The sequence below is a fragment of the Rhincodon typus genome, chromosome 28, assembly GCF_021869965.1.
Source record: "Rhincodon typus isolate 14 chromosome 28, sRhiTyp1.1, whole genome shotgun sequence".
Classification (NCBI taxonomy): Eukaryota; Metazoa; Chordata; class Chondrichthyes; order Orectolobiformes; family Rhincodontidae; genus Rhincodon; species Rhincodon typus.
In genome coordinates, this window is record NC_063359.1 from 19131498 (window position 1) to 19155073 (window position 23576).

At 39.2% G+C, this 23576-nt stretch overlaps 1 protein-coding gene across 1 annotated transcript in view; it reads right to left on the reverse strand.

Annotated features, from left to right (window-relative positions):
• LOC109935973 (zinc finger protein 618-like) overlaps window positions 1–23576 on the reverse strand; it is a 201439-nt gene that overhangs the window by 116158 nt on the left and 61705 nt on the right. Inside the window, exons 3-8 of the mRNA XM_048613361.1 lie at window positions 21325–21411; window positions 17496–17573; window positions 16934–16978; window positions 7454–7543; window positions 3148–3228; window positions 1936–2025 (exon numbers count right to left, since the gene is read on the reverse strand). Of these exons, the coding sequence (XP_048469318.1) occupies window positions 1936–2025; window positions 3148–3228; window positions 7454–7543; window positions 16934–16978; window positions 17496–17573; window positions 21325–21411 (471 nt within the window). The remainder of the gene's footprint in view (window positions 1–1935; window positions 2026–3147; window positions 3229–7453; window positions 7544–16933; window positions 16979–17495; window positions 17574–21324; window positions 21412–23576) is intronic.

Genomic DNA, 23576 nt, shown 5'->3' on the forward strand with positions numbered 1-23576 from the left:
TCAAAGAAGTTGAGCTCTGTTTGAGGAAGACACACATTTGAAAGACATAGTAGTTGAATGTGCTGCCATAGGTACGAAGGGGATTGCCAGTTTGTTGCATCAGCTATTTGAAGTGTAATTTATAGTTTCTATTAAATTAAACCTAAATTAATATGACATTGGTTTGATTATTACAGTAAGTTATAAAATGTGAAATCTTGTCCATCAGTTTCTTCAACTAACTCCCCTCCATCATTAGACCAGAAGTAATTTTATTCCGATTATTGTAGTGTTAGCTCCAGTCTATACCTGAATGCAGCAATGCCGGGACAACATTCAGGTTTGGCCTGACAAGTGGCAAGTAACATTTATGCAACAAGGGGCAGTTACCATCTTCAACAAGAGAGTTCAACCATGTCCCCTCAACATTTAATAGCATTACTATCACTGAATCTTTCACTTAACAGCCAAAGGTTTCCACGGGCCAGAAAGTTAAATCAGACCAGCCATATTAGCACTGTTGTTACAACAGCAGGACAGAGTTTGGATGTTTTACATTTACTAATTCCTATGTCCCCAAAGTCTTTATGTCCCTTAAGAAGCACAAGTCAGTAATGCGATGGAATGTTCCCCACTTACTTGGACGAGTATAGTTCCAACAACACTCAAGAAACTTGGCAATACCTAGGTCAAAGTAGCACACTCGACTTGTGCCTCGTCCACCATCTTAAATATTCTTTCCTTCCATCATAACCGCACTGTATTATGTACCAGTGAAATATGCACCATTTACAACACACACTACAGCAACCTGTCAAACATTTACTTGGGAACATCTTCCAATCCACCATCTCCATCAACTAGATGGACAAGGACAGCAGGCACATTGGAACTCCAGAGTTCCTGTTCAAGTCACAGACTTTCCATTCCTCATGGAGTCAAAACTGATGCTCTAACAGAACTATGAGAATCAGTACAACCAAGGTTGATAGAAAACATAGACCAGGTTTGTGTACTAAAGAAGAATTATTTATTGCAGGTAATTAGACTATAGCTACAGGAACACAGATATAAGCCACTTGCATATAATAATAACGAAAACTCGCCACCCAGTAACAAAGAAATAGGGAAAGCAGATTATTGACAGAGGTAGAAAAACTAGAAAATCAGTTCAGTTGTCTTTGCTTCCTGATTCTGATGTTGTTCAACAACCCCCTGTTGTTCAGATACCTTGGGACGCTTCCACTTGGAAAATTGATCAGTTCAGAAAGTCACAACCTACAGCAACTGCTGCAGGAAAAGCAACTGGTTTTCTTCAGGTTTAAACAGAATTTTTGATGGCAGCAAACATGGCAGCTTCTGGGCTGGAAGAAGGTCTGCACATTCTTTTCTTTCTGTCTCTGTAGCTTGTTTCCAGATCAAGTTGCTCAATCTGAGAACTAACCTCTTGTCGGAAAGCAAAAATATCTGTTATCTTAACTAGTCACTAGTCCATAGACCAATCAACTTATTGTAGTCACCCAACTGCCTCTGAATACAGAATCTCCCAGCTCTGCTTCACCTGCAACTTAAACTTTAATTACTGCTGGTTCAAAGAGGCTTTTACGATCTTTGTCACAGGAATTAGGCTATTTGCTTTTCAAAATATGTAGACCCTTAAAAAACACCCTCAATCTTAAAATAATTCTCTCTCCTTTCAGTCTATAGGTCCACAAAAATAAAAAGACACTGTCTTTACAGAATACCCTGACCACACAAACTCTAATGGCCCAAATGGACAATAAATGCTGGGCTTACTTGTGACACCCACATTGCACGAATGAATAAAACATACTTGCACATTCATAAATGTTTGGAGAGGTTATTTAGCTCACCTGCAAACTTCAATCTGATTAATGACCCTACAGTCTGTTACTTATTGCAAGAACAAATTTAGATTTTGAACATAATACATACCGGAAGATGCATGCAAAGCCACGTGTTCCTGGTAAGGAGTGTAATACTTGTATCGCTTGCCGCAGTATTCACAGATGTAGCTACCTGTTTCTGGAACAGTAATACAAGATAATGAGAACTAACATCCAACTGTCAGTTCTTGTTTTAGCAGGAAACTCAAGAACAGTAAACAACAGAAATATACTACAAACCAGCTATTAAAAAAAAAGTGTTGTAATAATGATTTAGTGGACATTTCTACTTTAACCAACTCTGGACAGCAAATTAAATATGCATCATTTTGTCACTGGAGGGGGAAATCAGTTAAGAACCTCTTTTCCTGGCATACTCGGGTAAACTATATTGGACTTAGTAAAGAAAGATCCACGAGTGAAGAAGCTGTACTTCTTCAAAGAATAATGGAACTGAAAACAGTTTGAGCGTGGAGAGACTGCAAGTACGTGGCACTACAGCCTTTCTTCTTACAATTCATTGTATATTGATATAAATATGAAAATGTTCTGACACAAACATTGGCATACTTAATAAATGTTACATTCATTATCATAACAGTTGCAATTACAGCACATGGGTATATATCAGCAATTGTTAAGAAATGTTCAATTTCCCGACAACATTTACATTGGAAACTTTTGAGAACCATAAACGTTTGCTAATAACAGCTGGTTGAATAAAATATGTTTGGAGGCCCAATTTTCATTCAATTTTGATTTTGCACTGCATTTATGCACCACTGGGGAGGTTTATTAGTTTACTTTCTCTTGGTTTACACGCCCCTTGCAATTTTTCAACTGAATCATTTTCTGAGTATCATACTCCACGTTCTAGTTTTGGTGCTAAGCATTAGAGAAGAAGACATCAGACAGCTGCTCATTCCTTATGTGCTTAAATTTTAAAATACCTTGTATGAGTAAGCTTTCAGCAAAATTAAAATCGCATTCAATAGATCAAGTCTGGAATATAGACAGACAGACAGATGCAAAAACTGGCCAAAACACTTAACAGATATTTTGAAAAATAATTTCAAAAATTCCTGCCACATTAGTGTTTTGATGAGCCTACCGTTTTCCCAGCAAACACATACAAACACTTATTTCTGCCCAAATTGGTCTTGATATTATGTGGCACTAGTAAAATTCAAAGCACTGTGCCACATCAACAATGCAGGCTTCTAATACGCATATATTTTCTCCAATTAAAAATAACTCATACTTGATCCAGGGCTACGGACAGTTTCTTCCATCTGTTCAGTTTTCACTTCTGCCGGTGTCTCAACTGCCTGATCATAAGGATCTATAATTAAGAAAGATGTTAATTAATTATATAACATCACAATGCTAAAGGAGCAGCAAGAATTCATACAATAAACTTTCCTACCCCAGAAGAATTAGTTTCTCCTTAAAAAGTGTGCTTGAATGTCAATGTTGGGGTGTGCCTTTTCAGTACAGCAAGGTATCCAGAACTCACTGCAAGGTTCACAATAAAAAGGAACTGAATAAAGTGAATCCCACGAAAGTCATAATCGTTACATTGCTTAGGATAAGCAATTATAGTCTACACAAATCAAAAGACTGAGTTGCGTGCATGCCAATTAAGTGTCAAGATTTTAATTAGCAGTTTCCACTCGACTTGGAGTGAGTTCAGTTTATATAAAACTCAAATATGCCATTTGGTTCAGTGAAATTGTTGACTGGCAAGGAAAATTAAAACAAGCAAACTTTAATGGCATAATACAGATGATTGGAGTTCAACATTGAAGTAGATACAAATCACAAAGCCATCACCCATGCAAATCCTTACACTGCTTTGAGAAAAATATGAATCATAAGCTATAATTTACATACTTTACTGTTCAGAGTTATTTTCTGATGAAATAGTTTCACAATTATGACGTGGCTTGTGAACAAAGTAAAAATCATTTACTGACATTGAATGTCAAGAGTGTTACCATCACTGAATCCCCCACTATCAACATCTTTGGAGTTACCATTGACCAGAAATTCAACTGGACCCATCACATAATCACACTGGCAACAAGAGAAGCTCAGAGGCTAGGAATACCATTGCAATTAACTCAATTCTTGGCTCCCGAAAGCCCATCCACCACCTACAAGTCACAAGTCAGGAGTACAATGAAATACTCCCTGCGAGCCTGGATGAGTGCAACTCCAACAATGCATAAGAAGCATGACACTATTCGGGACAAAGCAGCATGCATGAATGATGTGAGCATCCAATTCCTCCACCACTAATGCTCAGGAGCACCAGTTTGTACCATCTACAAGATGTAGTGCAGAAATTTACCAAAGACCCTTAGACAGAACCTTCCAAAGACATGACCACTTCCATCCAGAAGGACAAGGGCAGCAGATACATGAGAACACAACCAACTGCAAGTTCCCCTCCTATCACATTGCAATAATGGCTTGCTCTCCAACATAGTGTTTTAAAAATGATTTTCAAGTTGGGACGTCATGTTGAGGCCGTACAACAAATTGGTGAGGCCACTTTTAGAATACTGCACACAATTCTGGTCTCCCTGCTGTAGAAAGGATGTTTAAAGTTTGAGAAGATTCGTAGCTCGGGTTGTGGATGAGGTTGTAGACATGTTTGCAAATGTTTTGGCACCCTGCTAGGTAACATTGTTGGTGCCCTGTCCCACTTGTAATTTATATGCCTCGGTTTGCTGGGTGGTTGGTATTACTTCCGGTTCTGTTTCTCATTGAATTAGACCCTTTGTACAAACCAATGTATTTGCTGATAAGAGTTCCAGTTGGAATACCAGGCCTCCAGGAATTCCCTGGTGCATCTCTGTTAGGCTTGAGCGATTATAGATGTGATGTCCCAGTCGAATTCATGTCCCGTGATATCCGCGTACAGTGAGACAAGTGAGAATTGGTCATGTCTCATGGTGGCCAGTTGGTGTTCATTTATCCGTATTGTCAATTTTCTTCCAGTTTGGCCTATGTAGTGTTTCTCACAGTCCTTGCATGGTGTTCTGTATATTACCCCAGTTTTGCTGGTTTTGGTTATGGGATCTTTTACGTTCGTCAGTAGCTGTCGTAGGGTGGTTGTCAGTTTGTGGGCTACTCTGATACCTAGGGATCGGAGTAGTCTTGTGGTCACCACTGAGATGTGCTTGATGTATGGTAGGGCGATTAGTGAGTCTGGTCATGTTGCGTCTTCCTGTTGTGGTTTGTCTTGGAGGTAACGGTGGATTAGGCTTTTCGGGTATCCATTCCTTTTGAAGACTCTGTATAGGTGCTCCTGTTCGGCTTTGCATAGTTCCGGTTTGCTGCAATGTGTTGTGGCTCGTTTAAATAGTTGTCCTAATGCAACTCCATTTGTGGGTGTTGGGGTAGTTGCTAGTGTAATTGAGTATCTGTTCTGTATGTACGGTCTTTCTATATATGCTAGTCTCGGGTTTCCCACTGTTTTTGTGTTCTACCATTTTGTCCAGGAAGGGTAGTCAGTTGCTGTTCTCTCCTTTCATGAATTTTATCCCGGTAAGGATGTTGTTTATGTGTCGGTGGGTTTTTTTCTAGTTTTGTGCGTTTAATAATCACGAAGGTATAATCTACATATCAGACCCAAGGTTTGGGTTGTGTAGTGGGGAGCACAGTCCGTTCTAACCTTTGCATTACTGCTTCTGCAATCAGTCCTGATATTGGAGATCCCACTGGTGTTCCATTGATTTGTTTCTATATGCTGTCGTTGAAGGTGAAGTGGGTTGTGAGGTGCAGATCTAGTAGTTTCATGGTCGTGTCCTTATTGATGTTGTTGGTGTCCTGGGTTGCCTGCCTACTTGGTTCGTCCAGCAGTGTGGCAATTGTTGCTTTGGCTAGGTCAATGGTTACTGATGTAAATAGTGCTGTTATGTCAAAAGATATCATCTCGTCCTCTTCTATCCTGGTGTCCTTGATCATGTTGAGGAATTCCTGGGATGAGTGGTTGGAGAAGGTAGTGCTGTCCACTAAGTATTTCAATTTCTGTTGTAGTTCTTTGGCAAGTCTATATGTTGGTGCGACTGGCAGTGAGACAAGGGGTCTGAGGGGGACCCCAGTTTGTGTTATCTTGGGGAGTCCGTAGAATCGGGGTGTGTTGGATCCGTCTGGCGTCACTTTTTGGTAGTCAGTCTTGCTGATGTTTCCTGAATTGCATAATTTCTTCAGGGTCGTTGTAATCCGGTTTCCTAACTGTGGTGTTGGGTCTATCGCTATCTGTCGGTAGGTGTCGGTATCTGCTAGGAGCGTGTTAGCTTTCTCAATGTATTGGGTTCTATTGAAAATTACTGTCATATGTCGTTTGGCTCAGAAGGAAATTGACAAAAACTGATAAATGAACACCAACTAGCCACCAAGAAACGCAACTAATTCTCATTTGTCTCACTACACATGGACAACGAGGGACATGAATTCAACTGGGACAGCACATCCATAGTCGCACAAGCCAAACAGAGACACACCAGGGAATTCCTGGAGGCCTGGTTTTCCAACTGGAACTCCATCAACAAATACATTGAATCAGACCCTGTGTGCAAACCGAGAAACAGAACGAGAAGTAATACCAACCACCCCAGCAAACCAAGTCACATAAATAACAAGCAGAACACAGACACTTCACCGGAGGCGCACTGATGATATTATGTGGCAGGGTGACGAAACTTTTTCAACCAAACCCACCAGCACGGCGAGCATGTCTATAACCTCAGGAAGGAGGTTGTTAAACTAGAAATGGTACAGAGAAAGTTTACAAGGATGTTGCAGGTACTGGAGGGTTTGAATTATAAGGGAGGCTGAGGCGTGACCTTAGAAGTTTATAAAATCATAAGGAGCATGGATAGGCTGAATAGCCAAGGTCTTTTCCCCAGGGTAGAGGGATCCAAAACTAGAGGGCATACATTTAAGGTGAGAGGGGAGAGATTTAAAAGGGACCTGAGGGGTAACTTTTCAGAGTGGCGCATGTATGGAATGAGCTGCCAGAGGAAATGGTAGATGCAGGCACTAAAAATGATAAGAATCACTACAAAGTTCGCTTCACTTTGTTGAACAATGTGTCTTAGCCTCAACTTCAGAACAGTGCAGCCCAATGTGGCAGAGTGCACCAAGTCATCCTCACTTTGGAATGAGCCTACAAATTTGCAAACATTTTTGTGCTGCCGGTTAATACACATTAGGAAATTGATTAAAATTACAGAAGAAATGCTTAAGAAAAGAGATGACATTGTTATCCATTGCATCCTGGAGATTAAAAAAGATTTTGTGCGAAACTCATTCCATTTCTACCCACAGAAATGCTTCGAGTAATTAGAAATGAAAAGTTTTTAACATGCGATTTCCAGTACTGTTCCATTTTTCTTTTGAGCGTCAAATATTTTGACATTAATATTCAGCAGCATTTAGAAATTAGCAAATCTCCTATAAATTTGCAATTGATATTTATTTTCACACCAACCATCAGCTACATGCATCTGCGCTAATCCAAAACAAAGTGAAACAACTACTTTGCGAATACATACCATCTACCGCATGTAAGTCCCGGTGTTCTTGGAAACAGCTATAATATTTGTATTTCTTGCCACAGATGTCACACATATATCTAAAATTCTCTGTAAGTCAAGAGAGAAAACATGTCAATAATTTGGCTTGCTTTCCATTTTCTGTCCCAAAAGCTATTGCTAAAATGCTAGGGAATTCTTTCACTTCAAAATTTCAAAGTAGCTCTTAATTCTTGAAGCTACTACTGCAATACTTGCATGACTCTTCCTTGCTTACATGCACTCAAACATTTATTCTTGGCTTTACAGGAGGGCCAGGGGTGCTAACCTTGCTGGATTATTCCTGCAGACCTGATCCTATGACACTTAGCCAAGGTTTGAAAATGTTATTACATCCACTTTACGAAGACTTAATTGCATGTAATCGAACAACTCTGCAACGAACCTTTGTCATTGCAGAGAATTGGGAAATCACCCACGAACTGGTGAAGAAAATACATAAATGGGAATCACAAATACAAATCATGAACCTCACTACTCTCCTGTGTTCTGGGCAACAGTGCCCAAGAAGTTGAACTTGCTTGACTATACAGAAGCAGACTGTACAAAATTAGCAATTTTATTGAATCAGCCAACAATGAAAATTCCTCATTCAACTGAAATTAATCAGACATCTCAAATTTAAGAAACTATACAGACATAAAACGTCTATTTATGATAGCAAAATGTGAAAAAAATAAACAAAACAGCAGCTCCAAAAAGCCTTAAAACTCTTTTTTTTTAAACTTCCAGGTTGTCTGAATTGGCATTGCATAAACTGAACTTCCTTCAATGCCAAAACAGCCAGACAGCAATTGTAATGCACATAGTTCAAATCACGTGCTGAAGGAAAAAGCCCAGGTCTGCTTCCTACCTTCATCCTACAAATTAATTTTATTTTGTTCGCTGCAAACTCAATTCAACTTAATGGGCATGATAGAAAAAGCGTGTAAGGAAAACTAAGCAAATTTGAGGTAGTTAGCTCTTGGTTTGCAAGCAACAGCACACAGAAGATTAATCTTCCATTCCAGGAGACAACTCATCATCATCATCATCATCATCTTCGGCAGTCCCTCACAGACAAGGACGACTCTCTTCCACTCTCAGGGTGAGTCCCTAACAGGCCGATGTAGCTTCCACTGGCTCTGTTACATTTGGGGCAGGTGGTGGTTGCAGGAAGGGGTGGGTGGGGCGTTGGCATGGCAGTGCGCTCCTTTTGCTATTTTTGCCCAGCTTCTGCTCTGTCCCCCAACGGCAAGTCTCGAGGTGTTCAACGCCTTCTTGGATGCTCCTCCTCCACTTTGCACACAGTCTTGGGCTAGTGATTTCCAGGTGTTTGTGGTTATGCTGCACTTCGCCAGTGAGATCTTGAGGGTATCACTGAAGCACTTCTTCTGTCCAAATAGAGCTCACCTGCTGTTTCGAAGCTAGGAGTACAGCACCTGCTTGGGGAGTCTCGTGCAAGTCATGTGGATGGTGTGCCCAGCTCATCGTAGCCGATCAAGGGTGATCACTGCCTCAATATTGGCCTGGCTTAGGACGCTGGTGTCGGTGTGACTTTATTCCCAACAGATTTACAGGATCTTGCGCAGGCAGCATTGGTGGTGCTGATCCAGTGCTTTGAGGTGTCTGATGTAGATAATCCACGTCTTGGAACCATACAGGAGGCCGGGAACCATTGCAGCTTTGTAAACCATGATCTTGGTGTCAGGCCTGATGTTGTTGTCCTCAAAAGACCCTTTTCCTCAAGCGGCTGAAGGCTGCGCTAGCACACTGGTGCTGGATCTCTTCATCAATAGCTGCTGTGGCCGACAGGACACTCGAGGTATTTGGAAGTGGTCAATGTTCTCTAAGGTCTCCCGCGGACCTTGATGATCAGGGGTTCACTCCACAATGCCAGGCCAGGTTGGTGGAGGACCTGCATCTTGCGAGAGATAAGCGCGAGACCCATGCTCTCATATGTCTCCGTAAAGGTGCTGACGATGGTCTGGAGTATATCTCTGAGGCTGACATATGCAAGCATCATCTGCGTGCCTCTGTTTTGAGTGCCTCTGTTTTGGGTTGAAGGCAGCAGTGGTTGAACAATTTTCCGCTGGTTCTGTAATTTTTCACTGCACAAGCACTGCACAAGAAACGCAGAGAAAAGAATCTACCCCTATACATGGCTTTCTTTGACCTGACAAAACACCTTTCACAAAGTTAATAGGAAAGCATTATGGAGCGTCCTTCTACGCTTTGATTGCACCGTGAAGTTAGTCACCATCCTTCGCCTGCTCTACAATGACGTGGAAGTCATGGTAACAACACATGTCTCCATCACTGACCCACTGCCTGTTTGGACTGGTGTCAAGCAGGGCTGCGTCATCATCCCAACACTGTTCTTGATCTACCTCGCTGCAATGCTTCACCTCACTGCTGACAAGCTCCCCAGTGGAGTGGAGCTAACTTACAGGAGATCACTCACAACTAGACCGACCAACATGGTCACATACTTTACTATCTGACAGACCTGAAGTACCAGTGTTTATGTTTGGAATGAAAATTGGACTTAGACATTTTACTGGAAACAGATGAATAACACACTTTTTAACTTTCCATTACTTCAGGCACCAATACCAATTCCTAGAGCTTAAATTAGGCTGGCCATTATAAAAGCTTACATACTATGAAAATTCAACGTTATCAGTGCTGTTGCTTAGTACTAGAACGATTCCAGAGACAAAAATAAATACATCTGAAAACTGGCTGCTGGCTTCAATGGACTCAAGGTGAACTACAACTTCAATTTCAGTAGTGCTGCAGAATTAATACACAACTCAGTTGAGCAACATAAATGAGACAGAAGAGCTTCGGAAAAATAGAAATCGGAACTGGTTCAAATCAAGACTGGGTGCAAGAACTGTCAAGAAGTTTGAAGTACAGTGAAGATGATTTTTAAAATTAGGTGACTAACAGCAAGCAAAAGAATTTAAAAAAAAATCAACAAATTAAACAAAAAGATTTAGCTCGATGACCTTGCATCATTACTTCCCTCTGACGATGCCAGACTTCAGTCTCTGCTGTTTTTATTTCTGTCTTCCAGCTTCTGCAATATTTTGCTCTTACGTTACAAATAAAACGTTCAAGATTTGCTTCCAGGTGTAATTTACAAAGCTGAAGGAACAACTGGAGAGTCAGCATTGTCAAGGGGAAAGGAGAGAAGAAAGATTCAAAAATGATGGTGGAAAATTGGGCTGAAGATGAAGCAGCTTGTCTGGCTGCCTTAAAAAGCACAATACTGTTATGAGTTCTAAACGGAAAGGCAACTTTTCCAACTATGTGATAAATGATTAAGGAACTGCCAATATTAGACGTCAAGAAATAGACAAAATGAATTAGCAGCAGAATTATAAAAATAGAACTGCAGCATTTCGCATGAGCAAAAAATGAACAGTGCATTTTGAAAAATATTGCTGTCATGACAGTCCTGTTATTTAACAAGAACTCCTCAGTTAGATCTTAGTTAGATCCAAAGCTCATTGAATTATCACTCACACCTCAACATCTGATATATTTTCATTAATTTCTGGTGATGACTTTTTTTTTTTATCTTGCGTCACAGACAGGTTACCATGATACAGTATGTATTGTTCATTAATAACATATACAGAGGGGAAGAGGGGTAAATTCCACTCTGCTCCATTAGAAAGTTCTTTTTTGAAGAAGCCAAATAAGAGAGTAAATGTACTATCAAGAATTTACTACTTTGGGAAGCTCAGGATACAAGGAATTAATACAGTACCTGCTTATTGTTCTCAAAGTACGCTAATAAAGCAATTCTCTCTCAAATGAGGATACCTTAATCTGGCTTAGTGATAAACCAGAGGACAAGGAGAAAGTAAACTCAGTCCTCCATTCAAGAGTTAAACTCAGTGCTCTTCCATACCATGCTTAATTAATGCTGTCATAAACATTACTGAAATGGCACTTATTCCTCAATTCCAAATCCAAGGCCAAATGTTCAAATCACATGATCTGCATTTTCAAATATGTTTAGCATTTCCACATCCAAGCATCATCAACTTTTTAATTAATAACGTCTTGTGAACAACATGCAGTATCAGTAAATTTCAGTTAGCTAGAAAGACTGTACATTTCAAAACTACACATTCTTCCACTTGCCCCCACCAGTATGAAATCATCTAGTTACAGGAAGAGAAATAAAAAGCACAAATATGAAAGGTAGCTATTATAGGTAGCACATGATATAGAACTGGGGAAGAGCAATAATATTATGAATAGTTATTCTGTGAATTCAATAAATCCTTGCACAAATCAATTCCCCTGCCCACCCCCACTCATACAGGAGTAGAAGTAGAAGAATTAATCAATATCCTCAATAATTACCAAGCCTCCATCATTCTAAATGGACAAAATACATGGAAAGCATTAATATCTTAAGTACCACAGTAATTAAATAAGTGCAAGACAATAGGTATAAGCAAGCAAAGATTCATTTCCCAAGGTAACTGACGTACGTCCAATAAGCCAACATATCAAATGTCCCTTCCACAGATTGGTAAGGTCACAAGGCATTACTATCACATATGCACAAAGCTGGAACATTTTAACCAGGTAGTTACTATCCGCTTTACTGGATCTCGGATCTCAATCTCAAGATTTACTTTTAATAACTGATTGCTCATTACAATAGAATAATCCACTAAATTTCCCACCATGTAGTAGCTGCTAATCAAATGCAGCATCAAGTTAGAGATTCCATTTTCAAGTTTTCATTACATCAACGATTTTAAGTTTTCCTGGTTTGGGGGTACCCGAGTATTCCTTCCGTACTCCTTTGCAGTCTCCTTCTCCCCACTCAACACACCTAGCAGCCTCTTTCCCTCCCCAGCTCTCAGCAGCCTCTTTCTCCTCTCCAGCAGCAGGGCCCAGCAAACCCTGTCTTGTTACATCTCAGTGTTACGACACGGAAACAGACAGCCAGACCAAATCAACCTTTCTAACCTTTGTACTCGCAACACTGTAAAATCAAAACGTTCAAAGACCTTCAAAAGTGAACCCTTTGGTTCCTAATTAGACTTTGAATAACCAATCCCAGACTCAGTGAAAAAAGGTACGGTCGAATTGCCATAGTCTTACCAGACCATAGGGCTACTCTCTAATGAGAGAGAGATGACTGATGGTGGTTTAACTGGGCATCGGCGAGGGGACAGGTTGAAGGAGAATCCTTCATGGTAACCTCAGTTGGTGTGGGAATTGAAAACACACTGTTAGCACTATTCTGCGTCACAAACCAGCTATCCAGCTAACTAACTTGAATCGAACCCCACTCTGAATAATCAATTCCAGATGCTATTTGCATCTTAAACAAACGACTCAGTAATTTATTAACAATATAGTAACTTATGCAAAGTAAAATTAAACGAAGTAATCTAATTGTTCGATGCTTTAAACCCAAATGCCTTCATTTTCAGCCATATTCACACAAAAGACATTGGGGTAAATAAACGAAAGTAACAAAACTAGCCAGTGGTTTGCATGATGCATCGCTCCACAGGCACAGAACTTAGCTTCTTGGTTGATTTCCTGAAAATGTCATTCAGGGTTACCTTTACAGTTCATTCAGATAGTGGCAGCAATATTTGTAACTTATTTTCTATTTTCTGAATTTTTAAGAGCTGCTCATGAAAGGCTAGGCAGGGATCTTTCATGCTGTGGCATTAATAGCCAGAATCAATTTCCCCAGAAAACACAGACCAAAACGCAATTGAAACTCTGGCCACTCCATGACAGACTGACTGCCTCCTTCACGAGGTCCCAGTTACCATTAACATCTGCCATCTGCTTGAGCATAAGGCCTTTTCCAGACCTGCTGGAACTTATTTCCATGAAGTGACCTTGTTAAAAGCCAACTTCGGCTGTTTATAAAATAATGCTTTTCCCTGGTGATAAAGTGTCTGACAACCTTTTGGTCAGGAATCAACCTGCAATTAACTTGCAGGCCTGGCCTCACAGATGACTAAAAGCTGTTTGGTTTGTTTCCTGTTCAACACAAGGTGTTACTCAGAATCCAAAAGTCAGCTTTAGCTCACAGTTGCCAGTTCCCCACTCCGAACTGCAATTTATAAAAATTTAAAATTAAAAAAAAAAGAGAAAAATCAGCAAAGGCTCTAACACCAAAAACAGGCCCTCCATCCTTATCATCCTACAACCCCTGCAGGTCCGTTCACTTACTTTCTTGCCTTCCTTACTTTCCTTCTTCCTAACCCTGCTCATTTGTTCTCTAACCATGTCCTGTTTCCCGCTCACTTTTGCCTACTGAGAAGGTCACCAACAATGGCAGCAGCAAGCACAGGAGGGTAACAAGCCAGGATTAGAGGAGCCGCTTCTCACAGACTCTGTCCATTCTACATGCAGGAGCCACTTAACTCTGACTGATCGCCAGCAAGTGAATTTTCCTGGATGATTTGGAGGCTTTCAGAGGAGAATTAACCTACTACCTCCATCTATTTTGAGCACTGACCTCTAAATCATTTCAAGACACGATCTTAATTTGTTTCTTTTGCTCCAGCTGTTAAGTAAAGGTATAACCACTGTACATTTTCAAAAAACAAAAGGTGCTTGAATACAAATTTGGCATGGACCTTTCTAAAACAAAAGATCATCTGTGCCTATCTGTTCACTTGAATTTATTGTGTCATACTGAACTGAACAGAAGTCATAGCAAATTCCTTCAGATTTCAAAGGGGTAAAAATAAAATGTGCGTGATATCAAAAAAAATCTAAGCTCTCATTACACTCACAGCCAATGTTTAGCATGTTAACTTTGTGTTGGTGTTAATAATGAAATCAGTTAGTTTAAGTTTGTCTGTTGTATGTAAATCTTGTATCCTATTACTGCGTCACCATTTAAATGGGCGAGTGTAGTAACTGAGAAAGGAATCACTTTGATACGTTGTGGTCTAAGTAGCTGGACCATTTGAAGCACCCTCACCAGGAGAAGACATTTGGTTCTGACCAGTCCACAGGAGATCGAGCAAGTGCAAAGAAAAGCAGAAATCTTTAAGTGAAGACAAATCAGCCAAACCACAGCTAAGAAAACCAGGCTGGGCAAAAAGAATTATTTTTGGCTTTCAAATTTTAAAGCACTCAAAGTTTTCATTTGGCCAAGTTCGTCATTTAATTTTACTGCCGATTTACTTTAATATGCCTTCCATTTTCAAGTCTTGCGTTATGCGAAGTGACTTCTGTACATAGTAAATGATGTTAAAAAATTGGCTAAAAAGGGAGTGAACAGATTCTGGAGTTGAAAGCATGTTTTCCATTGTGGATGAAGTGGAAAACAGCATCCCACAGGATTCAGTTCTGTTTACTGTGGCTATCAACAAATTGTATGTACAAATTTGTAGATGACAGTAATAGAAGGCATAATTCATTCATTCTTTAGAAAAGGAATAAGCAGCTAACTGGAGGGGGCAAACGGGTGAAGGAGTTTAAAATGCATTTCAGATGTATAAGGGAAAAGTGCTATATTTTGGAAAAACAGTAATAAAGATAAACTTGATGCTTTGCAGATAAAGGTCCACTAGATAATAATTGCAGCACATAGGGTTAATAAGGTTGTTTAAAAAAGGTAATACGAGTTCAAGACTTTCATCACAAGGGCTAGATATATGAAGTCATAACAGGCTCCAAATGCAGCAATGGGATTCACATGGTAAGAAAAACATAGGAGGACACAATGCACTTTCACCAGAATACTGACTCCTAAGAGGAAATACAAGTACAAAATTAAACTTTTGAAAATTAGGACTAAATCATTTGAACAGTGCAAACTAAAAGAACATAGAGTCATAGAGATGCACAGCATGGAAACTGACTCTTTGGTCCAACTTATCCATGCCGACTAGATATCCTAAATTAATCTAGTCCCATTTACCAGCATTTGGCTCATATCCCTCTTAAACTTTCCTATTTATGTACCCATCCAGGTGCCTTTTAAATGTTATAACTGTACCATCCTCCTCCACCACTACCTCTGGCAGCTCATTGCATACACGCACCACCCTCTGCATGAAAAAGTGGGTCCCTTAGCTCCCTTCTAAATCTTTTCCACCTCACTTTAAACCTATGCCCTGTAGTTTTGCACTCCCCTACTCTGGGGAGAAAAAAAGACTTTGGCTATTTCAGCCTATCCATGCCCCCTCAAGATTTTACTCAGCCTCTCCCTACACCTCACATCCTCCAACCCTGGCAAAATCCTTGTATATCTTTTCTGAACCTTTTCACGACATGTCTCCTATAGCAAGGAGACCGAAGCTGAACGCAGTATTCCAAAAGTAGCCTAACCAATGTCCTGTACAGCTGCAATATGACCTCCCAACTCTCTATACTCAATGCACTGATCAGTAAAGTGTACCAAACACCTTCTTCACTACCCTGTCTACCTGCAACTCCACTTTCAATGAGCTATGAACCTGTACCCCAAAGCCTCTTTGTTCAGCAACTCTCCCCAGGACCTTACCATTAAGTATACAAGTTCTGCCCTGATGTGCTTTACCAAAATGTAGCACTTCACATTTATCTTAAATAAACTCCATCTGCCACTTCTCGGCCCATTGGCCAATCTGATCAAGGTCCCGTTGTACTCTGAGGTAACGTTCTTTGCTGTCCATTGCACCACTTATTTTGGTATCATCTGCAAACATATCCCCTATTTCACATCCAAATCAGCATGACGTAAAGGTGTTTGAAACTAAAAGATTAGATAGTAGTCAGAAGCAAACTATTTTCAGTAATTGAAGGCTCTAAGATACAAGGCCAGACAAGATTAAAATTAGAAATTTCCACAGAGGCAGAGACCTTCATGTCCAGGCTCAGTGGTTGAATTTGAAACTACATTAGTAATTGAATCGGATAGATGGATTGAGAGAAAGCTGTTTAAAGGATATAACAGCAGAGTTGGCAAATATAACTAGAGCTATTTGTTTGTGTGGAGAGTAAAGCCAACACAAACCGTTTTGGTTGAATGACTGTGCACATGTTGCAGCTTTGTGTACGTATTTCTTTTGAAAAATACATGGCTTTTCGTTGCCTTCAGTCCTATTATTTGCTGAAATGGTTTGTCCTTTGTGCTGTCTTCCACTTTTCTGAAACTCGTCAAAGCTCATTGGATTTATGTTAATATCTGGTTGATCGAGTCCTATTTTAAAATAAACAGGAAGTTCAAAGCAGAATTTCTTCCCGCATTCACCCATAAATGCCTACTTTTTAAAATGCTCCTTGTCCTTAAGCCTAAGGCCTTACACACTACTGCAGCTGACATGACAATTTCCTCCACCCCCCCCACACTGTCAGTTATTCATATTTAAATGGTAGAGACAAATCAACATGGAGTTATATAGCACAGAAACAGACCCTTTGGTCCATAAGCAAAGATGATGTGATACTTGGAGTACTTACTTGCTTGTGGGGAGCTCTCAGCAGATGCAGAGGAAGTTTCATTTTCTGTGAAAAGGAAATTTTAGAAAAGGAAATATTTGAAAGTCCAGAATTCCATCTGTCCTTAAGTAATATACTCAATAATTCATTACATCAAACAATATTCACAAACGTGCGAAAGATAATGCACGTACTGAATAACAGCTACTTAAATACAGCACGTTTACAACTGAACAATAAATGTCTTGCAGCATGCCATGTTGACACAGTCTGGCTGATGGATATCAAAACTACACTATTATCGTAGTTAACCCTTTGAGTACTAGAGGAGCAGTTTTGCTTCAAAATGTGCAATAGGCTTATAACATTTTAATTTTATTTAATAAACAGTGCAAAAGAAGAAATGCTGTCAGGTTCCATAGATTCATCTAATTCTACTTTATAGCATTTAGGATTTGAATGCCAAAGCTTGAGATGTTAGATGACAAAGTACTGTATGCGCACATTTAGAAAGTTGTAAGGAAAAATGTCACTACTCAAAGGGTTAAACCAATAAATGCTTAAAAAAAAATTAAACATGTACCTAGGTGTGCTCTCACATGTGCCCGGAAACAGCTGTAGTACTTGTACTTCTTCCCACAGGCACCACATATATAGGCCCCTGAAACAAAGAAGGAGTCAGACTATATGCAGTGGCTGTTCACTATTCAGGTGCAGCAAGATATGATTTTTTGAAAATTTTCTTAATAAAAATGGCCAAGTAACAAGAGTTTCATTTATTTTGAAAAATACCAGCCACTAATTTCATGAAGTACCTTATGTTAATCTTAAGCAACATACCACTGGCTCTTACTAGAGCTCTGAGCACAATTTTTTCTTTTCCAATATAAACAAATTCAACAGTACCAAAGATAGGAGGAGAAAAATGAAATATGCATTACAGCTGCAGATACAGCACAATGCTGCAGTAAAGATGCACGCCAACATCAGTAGAAATGAGCACTGTAATTCACTGGCAAATGCTGTTTTGTGCAACAAGGATTGGGGAGACGGTTTCTTTTTCAACCTCAACTGTTTCAATTTTTTAAAGATATGAAATTATTTATGCATGGCACTGTCATTAGAGTTTTAAAAGCCCTTTCTAACTTCACTAAAATGCATTAGAAAAACTGGCGTCTAATACCAAGAAAGAAACAGGTCTTCACTGCAGTATAAAGCAGTAGCAAAAACAAAATAAACGCTGAAGTGAACAAAAGGTAACAAAGAACAGAAACATAGGTGGATTAACTGTCGGACATTTAGATGCCTGAGATAATTCTCACAACAGATAATGACATGAAGTGCAATAAAAGGAATTAGAGCAGAGCCAAACAGCATATTGACCAGCTACAGCAATAGGAGGAATTAGAGGGGAGGAAAAATGGACAAGACGGAGGGACAGCTGTCAAAATAGCAGGATTGAACAACTCAAAAAAAGAATGGAATTCAAGCACCAGTCTTTCATCACCCTCGACACACCCATCCTACAAAATTTATGTTAGGCAACTAGCTATATCATATGGAAAATGTTTGAAATTATGAAAATTGAGGGTTAAAGAGTTATTCCTTGAGCTTGCGGAGAACAGTGCAGTAGGTCAAAATGGCAGCAAGGCGGAGAATTCAAGTGACAAGGAGCTGACAGCTCAGGATTACACATGCAAGTCAAATGGGAAGCATTTGGCAAACGATTACTTAAATCAATGTTCAGTCTTCTCAAGTGAGCGGGATGCTGCACAGTGCAGCAAAAACAGTGTACTAAGTTTGGAAGCACATCCTCTAATTCAAATACTGTCACTAATGTAGTACACAAATTTAAAACTGCAGATTCCTCCACAGTGGAAAGATCAAATAAGATTGGGAAAGAGAGGATTTAGACCTTTTGTCTAAGCACATTACTACCAGGTAAACCTCACCTAGTTTGTCTAGCTTCTATTTCAGACTGGATTTACTTTGGGCTATCTCACTTAGTTTACATTATATCTCAAAATTTCTCCTAATAAGCTTCATTCCATCATCTGTTGTAAAGATCATATCATTACACTTTGTTTTTATGCACATTATATGACATACTTTCTCATGGTTTTACTCTCCCTTCCACTCTACTCAGATCTATTCAAGTTCGTTCCCTTCCTTTGTGGTAGGATGATGAGTTTTATGCTGAACCACATCTTATCTTTCTCCAATGATGATTTTATTGTCACAGTAACTATGAATATAGGAACCAGATAACCAAATTGCATCAATTTAGTTAAAACCCTCCTTAGTTTAGTGCTATGCCTCAGACAAACTCATCCTTAATTCTAATATGCAAATCATAAAATAACTCAGTGCAAAAAATGATAATTATTAAAATTGAACCTTTTCCTAAAATGTCAGACATTGCTCATTCATTCTTTATTACTAAAGAAACCATAAAAAGTCTGCAGAGAGGACCTTAATTTCTCTGTAAATAGTGATGTGCTCCTAGTTGAGAATTAGTGATCACTGGAGCAAATCTACCCCTGCTGCAGATGTTCATTTCTCAAGAATAGATATGTCTGATCTATTAGGAATATACCAGCATTTCTGCACCAAGTATAAAAACATATTATTAGTTCTTTATTCAGAAATGTTCTATGCTTCAAGGATTGTTTCTAATGAAAATTTGTTAGTTGTAGAAGCATACAGTTTTGGAGCAAGGGTGTTTAGAAAGTGACAGTGACAAAGGATACTCAGTACTCAGAGGGTTAACTATCCATCGTCATACTGTGGTTAAGTTCTTTCAGATCAAAATACTGTGCTGCAGAATAATATCACCAAAAATCCTGACCTGAAACTGACAAAATTCAAAATTGTTCTTCACAACACAGTTACTGCTTTATTTTAGCAAATTTTTCAAAGGAAAGAATAACCAAAAACTGACAATATTACATTGATGTGATCCATGCTGCTCGTTTTCTTTGAAATAGTCAAGATGCAGCAAAGATATTTTATATCCATACCTACATTAAGATATTTTTGAAATAATCCTTGAATATGTCGAAGCATACTGTTTAGAAGCAACTTGCTGCTTTAAAAAACATCTTATCCATTACTTTCAGTCTAAACAGCAATTGATCAATCTAATTAATTTTTGAAGCATACCTAAATTATGTTCCCTTTGAGATCTCACCTTTAAACTGCATTCTTTGTCTAGGATGACTGACAGTCCAGCAGACTCTTCCAAAAACTCAATAATCAATTTTGCTCTGTGCTCAGTGAACATGCATTGTATTGTGCAGGTTGTTCATTTTTAATTCCCAAAGGTTACAGCACAATTGTACATGGCATTATTCTTAATTTCAAGAATGAGCAGTAAATAAATTCCTAAGTGCAGCTGCATTGTGCAGCACTCACATGAAACCAATATCATAAAAAGAATAAGCCCCAATACTGGCCCTGATCAGAGGTCCACAGACATCCATACTCCCAACAAGACACAAAGAAGTGATCAGGAGCAGTGTGAAGCAGAAAACCTGTTTGGGCTCACTCCAGCTGCCTGCAAAGACAAACTTAGAGGAGATCGAACTAAAACCCTGCTTACCACCAGGTTTTGAAATAAACTTACTAAATACAGAGGGGAGACTGAATTTTGGACATTCTTTTTTCGTATGACCCAGCTATGAACAGACTTGCATGCTGTCAGTCTGGCTCAGAAATTATGCAACAAAAAAGAAAACTGCCCACTGTGTCCAGGATTTATTATATGGATCGGTGCTGCTTATGAGATATTGCCACACTCAAATATACTTCAAAAATCAATCATACAGGAAATATTTCTCTGCAAAACAAAGTAGTGTATAAAGGCAAGTCTTCATCAGTTTAAAGAGAAAGGCAAAGCTCAATACCTTTCAATAATAGGTTGATGCCAAGAGTATCTATTTAAAAAACTATTAGTGTAAATTACAGCTACGAAATACAATTCCATCATTTTGTGGTTGAACAATATAAGTTTCAGTAAAATACTCTTAATGAAAAGCAATGTTTCTGCTCTACTTGCAGAATCAATAGACTACACAGTTACTCAGTACGTGTGCTACTGGAACTGATAGTTGTGACTATTACCTACACATTAAAAATTTCACCAAGAAAAGAATATAAACGACAGGACCATTCTTACAGTCCTCTTTTATATGGGGCTCACCAAAGGAAATAGGATTGCTTAGAAAGAAGTTTTAAAAATTGCAAAGCAAACTGGGCACTAAATTGTAGAAAACTCAAAAAGATGAATGCTAAATAACGTGAATTTTGTGGAATTTTTCCAAGTTCCTTCACTTTCACACATCCCAACCAAGTTAAACATTGAACATTTTTCTTTTAGTTGCAATTATACACTTTTGATTCTTTTCACTCACTTAGTGAAGCCTGCTGCTGTGGTTTCCACTCCATATTCTCTTCTCTGTCATTCATTTTGTTTGGTTTGCCAGGCTGCCCATCAAAGTCTGTTGGGAAGTAATAAAGAAATTAGTGTCTGAGATTTGGTTGAAAATTGCAAAATGGTCTGAAATAATTCCAAACTAAAAACACAAGGGACTAAAGCAAATAATCAACAAGGAATCACATTTGTTCACTATTTAGTTATCCCTGCTAAAATCTGAATATGTGTACAGCCAGGGGATGGAGTTAGGGGTGGCAAAAGACAATATTTCCTCATTGAAGGGAAAGCCCATCTTGGCAACCATAGAGAAAGCAAAACATACGTTTGCCTTTCATTTCTGTGTGTTCATTTTCAAAACCATCTCCAAAATTCTCTTGTGCTCATTGATATTTACTCATCACATGACGGCAGATCCCAAAAGGTGAATAGAAGGGCAAAAACAAGATTAACAGAAATAAATTATTTTAGATCTTGTATGTAATGAGACAGGGTGAACTCAGTCTTATGGCAAAGGAATCTTTGAAAGAGAGTGAAATAATACTAAACCATAACGATATTGCTTTTAGAATTAATGTAAGTCTAAAATGGAGGTTCCAAATTTAAGGTAAAATTACAGAAATAGAACAGCAGGTTGGTTGAGCTTGATTGTACGGCAAGAAATACACAATCTCAAACATTCATAATCCTGAAATATACATTTCCTGAGGTCTGCACTCCATGGGTCTAAAACAAAAGAGTCTGCAGCAATAATAGAGACATTACAATTTTTAGGGACCATTCTTGCATGTAGGGAAAGGTAAAAGTAAAGGAGCAAATACAATTTCACTGTTCAAGCAAGGAAGCCACGAGAAATCAGGGAACATATATTAGAATTTTAAGTTTAACGTTGATGTGCTCTTTTTGCGCCTTCTCTGCAGCTGTAATATTGTATTCTTCGCTTTATTCTATTACCTGACACACTTTGCATTATATGACCTGTCTGCAGTACACGCAAAACAAAAACTTTTCACTGTACCTAGATGTATGTGACAATAATAAATCAAATCAAAACCAAAAAAAAAACTACTGTTAAGCAGCTGATGACAACAGTTGAAAAAGAAAAATCACAACTTTATAGAATCATAGAATCCCCATAATGTGGAAGCAGGCCATTTGGCTCATCGAGCCAACACCAACTCTCTGAAGAGCATCCCACCTAGACCCACCCCATCCCTGTAACCCTGCATTTCCTATGGCTAATCCCTAAACACTGCGGGCAATTTAGCATGGCCAATCCACCTAACATGCACTTCTTTAGACTGTGGGAGGAAACCTGAGCACCTGGAGGAAACCCATGCAGACACAGGGAGAATGTGCAAACTCCATGCAGAATTCGAACCCAGGTCCCTGGTGCTGAGAGGCAGTAGTACTAACCACTGAGCCACCATGCTGCCTTGATTGGTCATATTCAATGCAGACTTTAAGTCTGATATATCTACTTGAGATTTTTGAGGCATAAGGGGGGAAACCAGTGAACGCATTTGGATTTTCAGAAAGCTTTCTTTAAGATATCCCACAAAGGTTGCTGCACACAATTTGTGCTCATGGGACTGGAAAACAAATGTATTGGGATTAAGGATCAGTTCACTGACAGTAGGAATAAACAAGCCACCTTCAGAACTGGGTATAATTTATAAATGGACTGCCACAAGGGTTGTGCATGGATCTCAGCTATTTATAATCTGTATCAAATGATTTAAATGAGGAGATAGAATGGAAGAGGGGAAAAAAAGGCAGAACATAGTAGTTTCCTTTGTATTTCCCTTCCACAATTTTCCTACTTTCCCTTTGTTCTTTCTTTGCTATCACCCTTGCTCCATGCCAATTCTCAGGAATCGCCAAGTGGCATCAATGTGATTTCACAGAAACCACCAAGATGCTTTGCCAAATAGAAAGATAACAAAAACAAATGCATCAACATTTTCTGAAAAGGTTGATGAGTGATATTGAATTAATCACCCATTATAAACCTTCTGAATTTTACAGCCATCTACTTCAATCACAATACACCAGGTATACTGAGGTAACAAGGTGTAGAGCTGGATGAACACAGCAGGCCAAGCAGCATCAGAGGAGCAGGAAGGCTGACGTTTCGGGCCTAGACCCTTCTTCAGAAATGGGGGAGGGGAAGGGGATTCTGAAATAAATAGGGAGAGAGGGGGAGGCGGATAGAAGATGGATAGAGGAGAA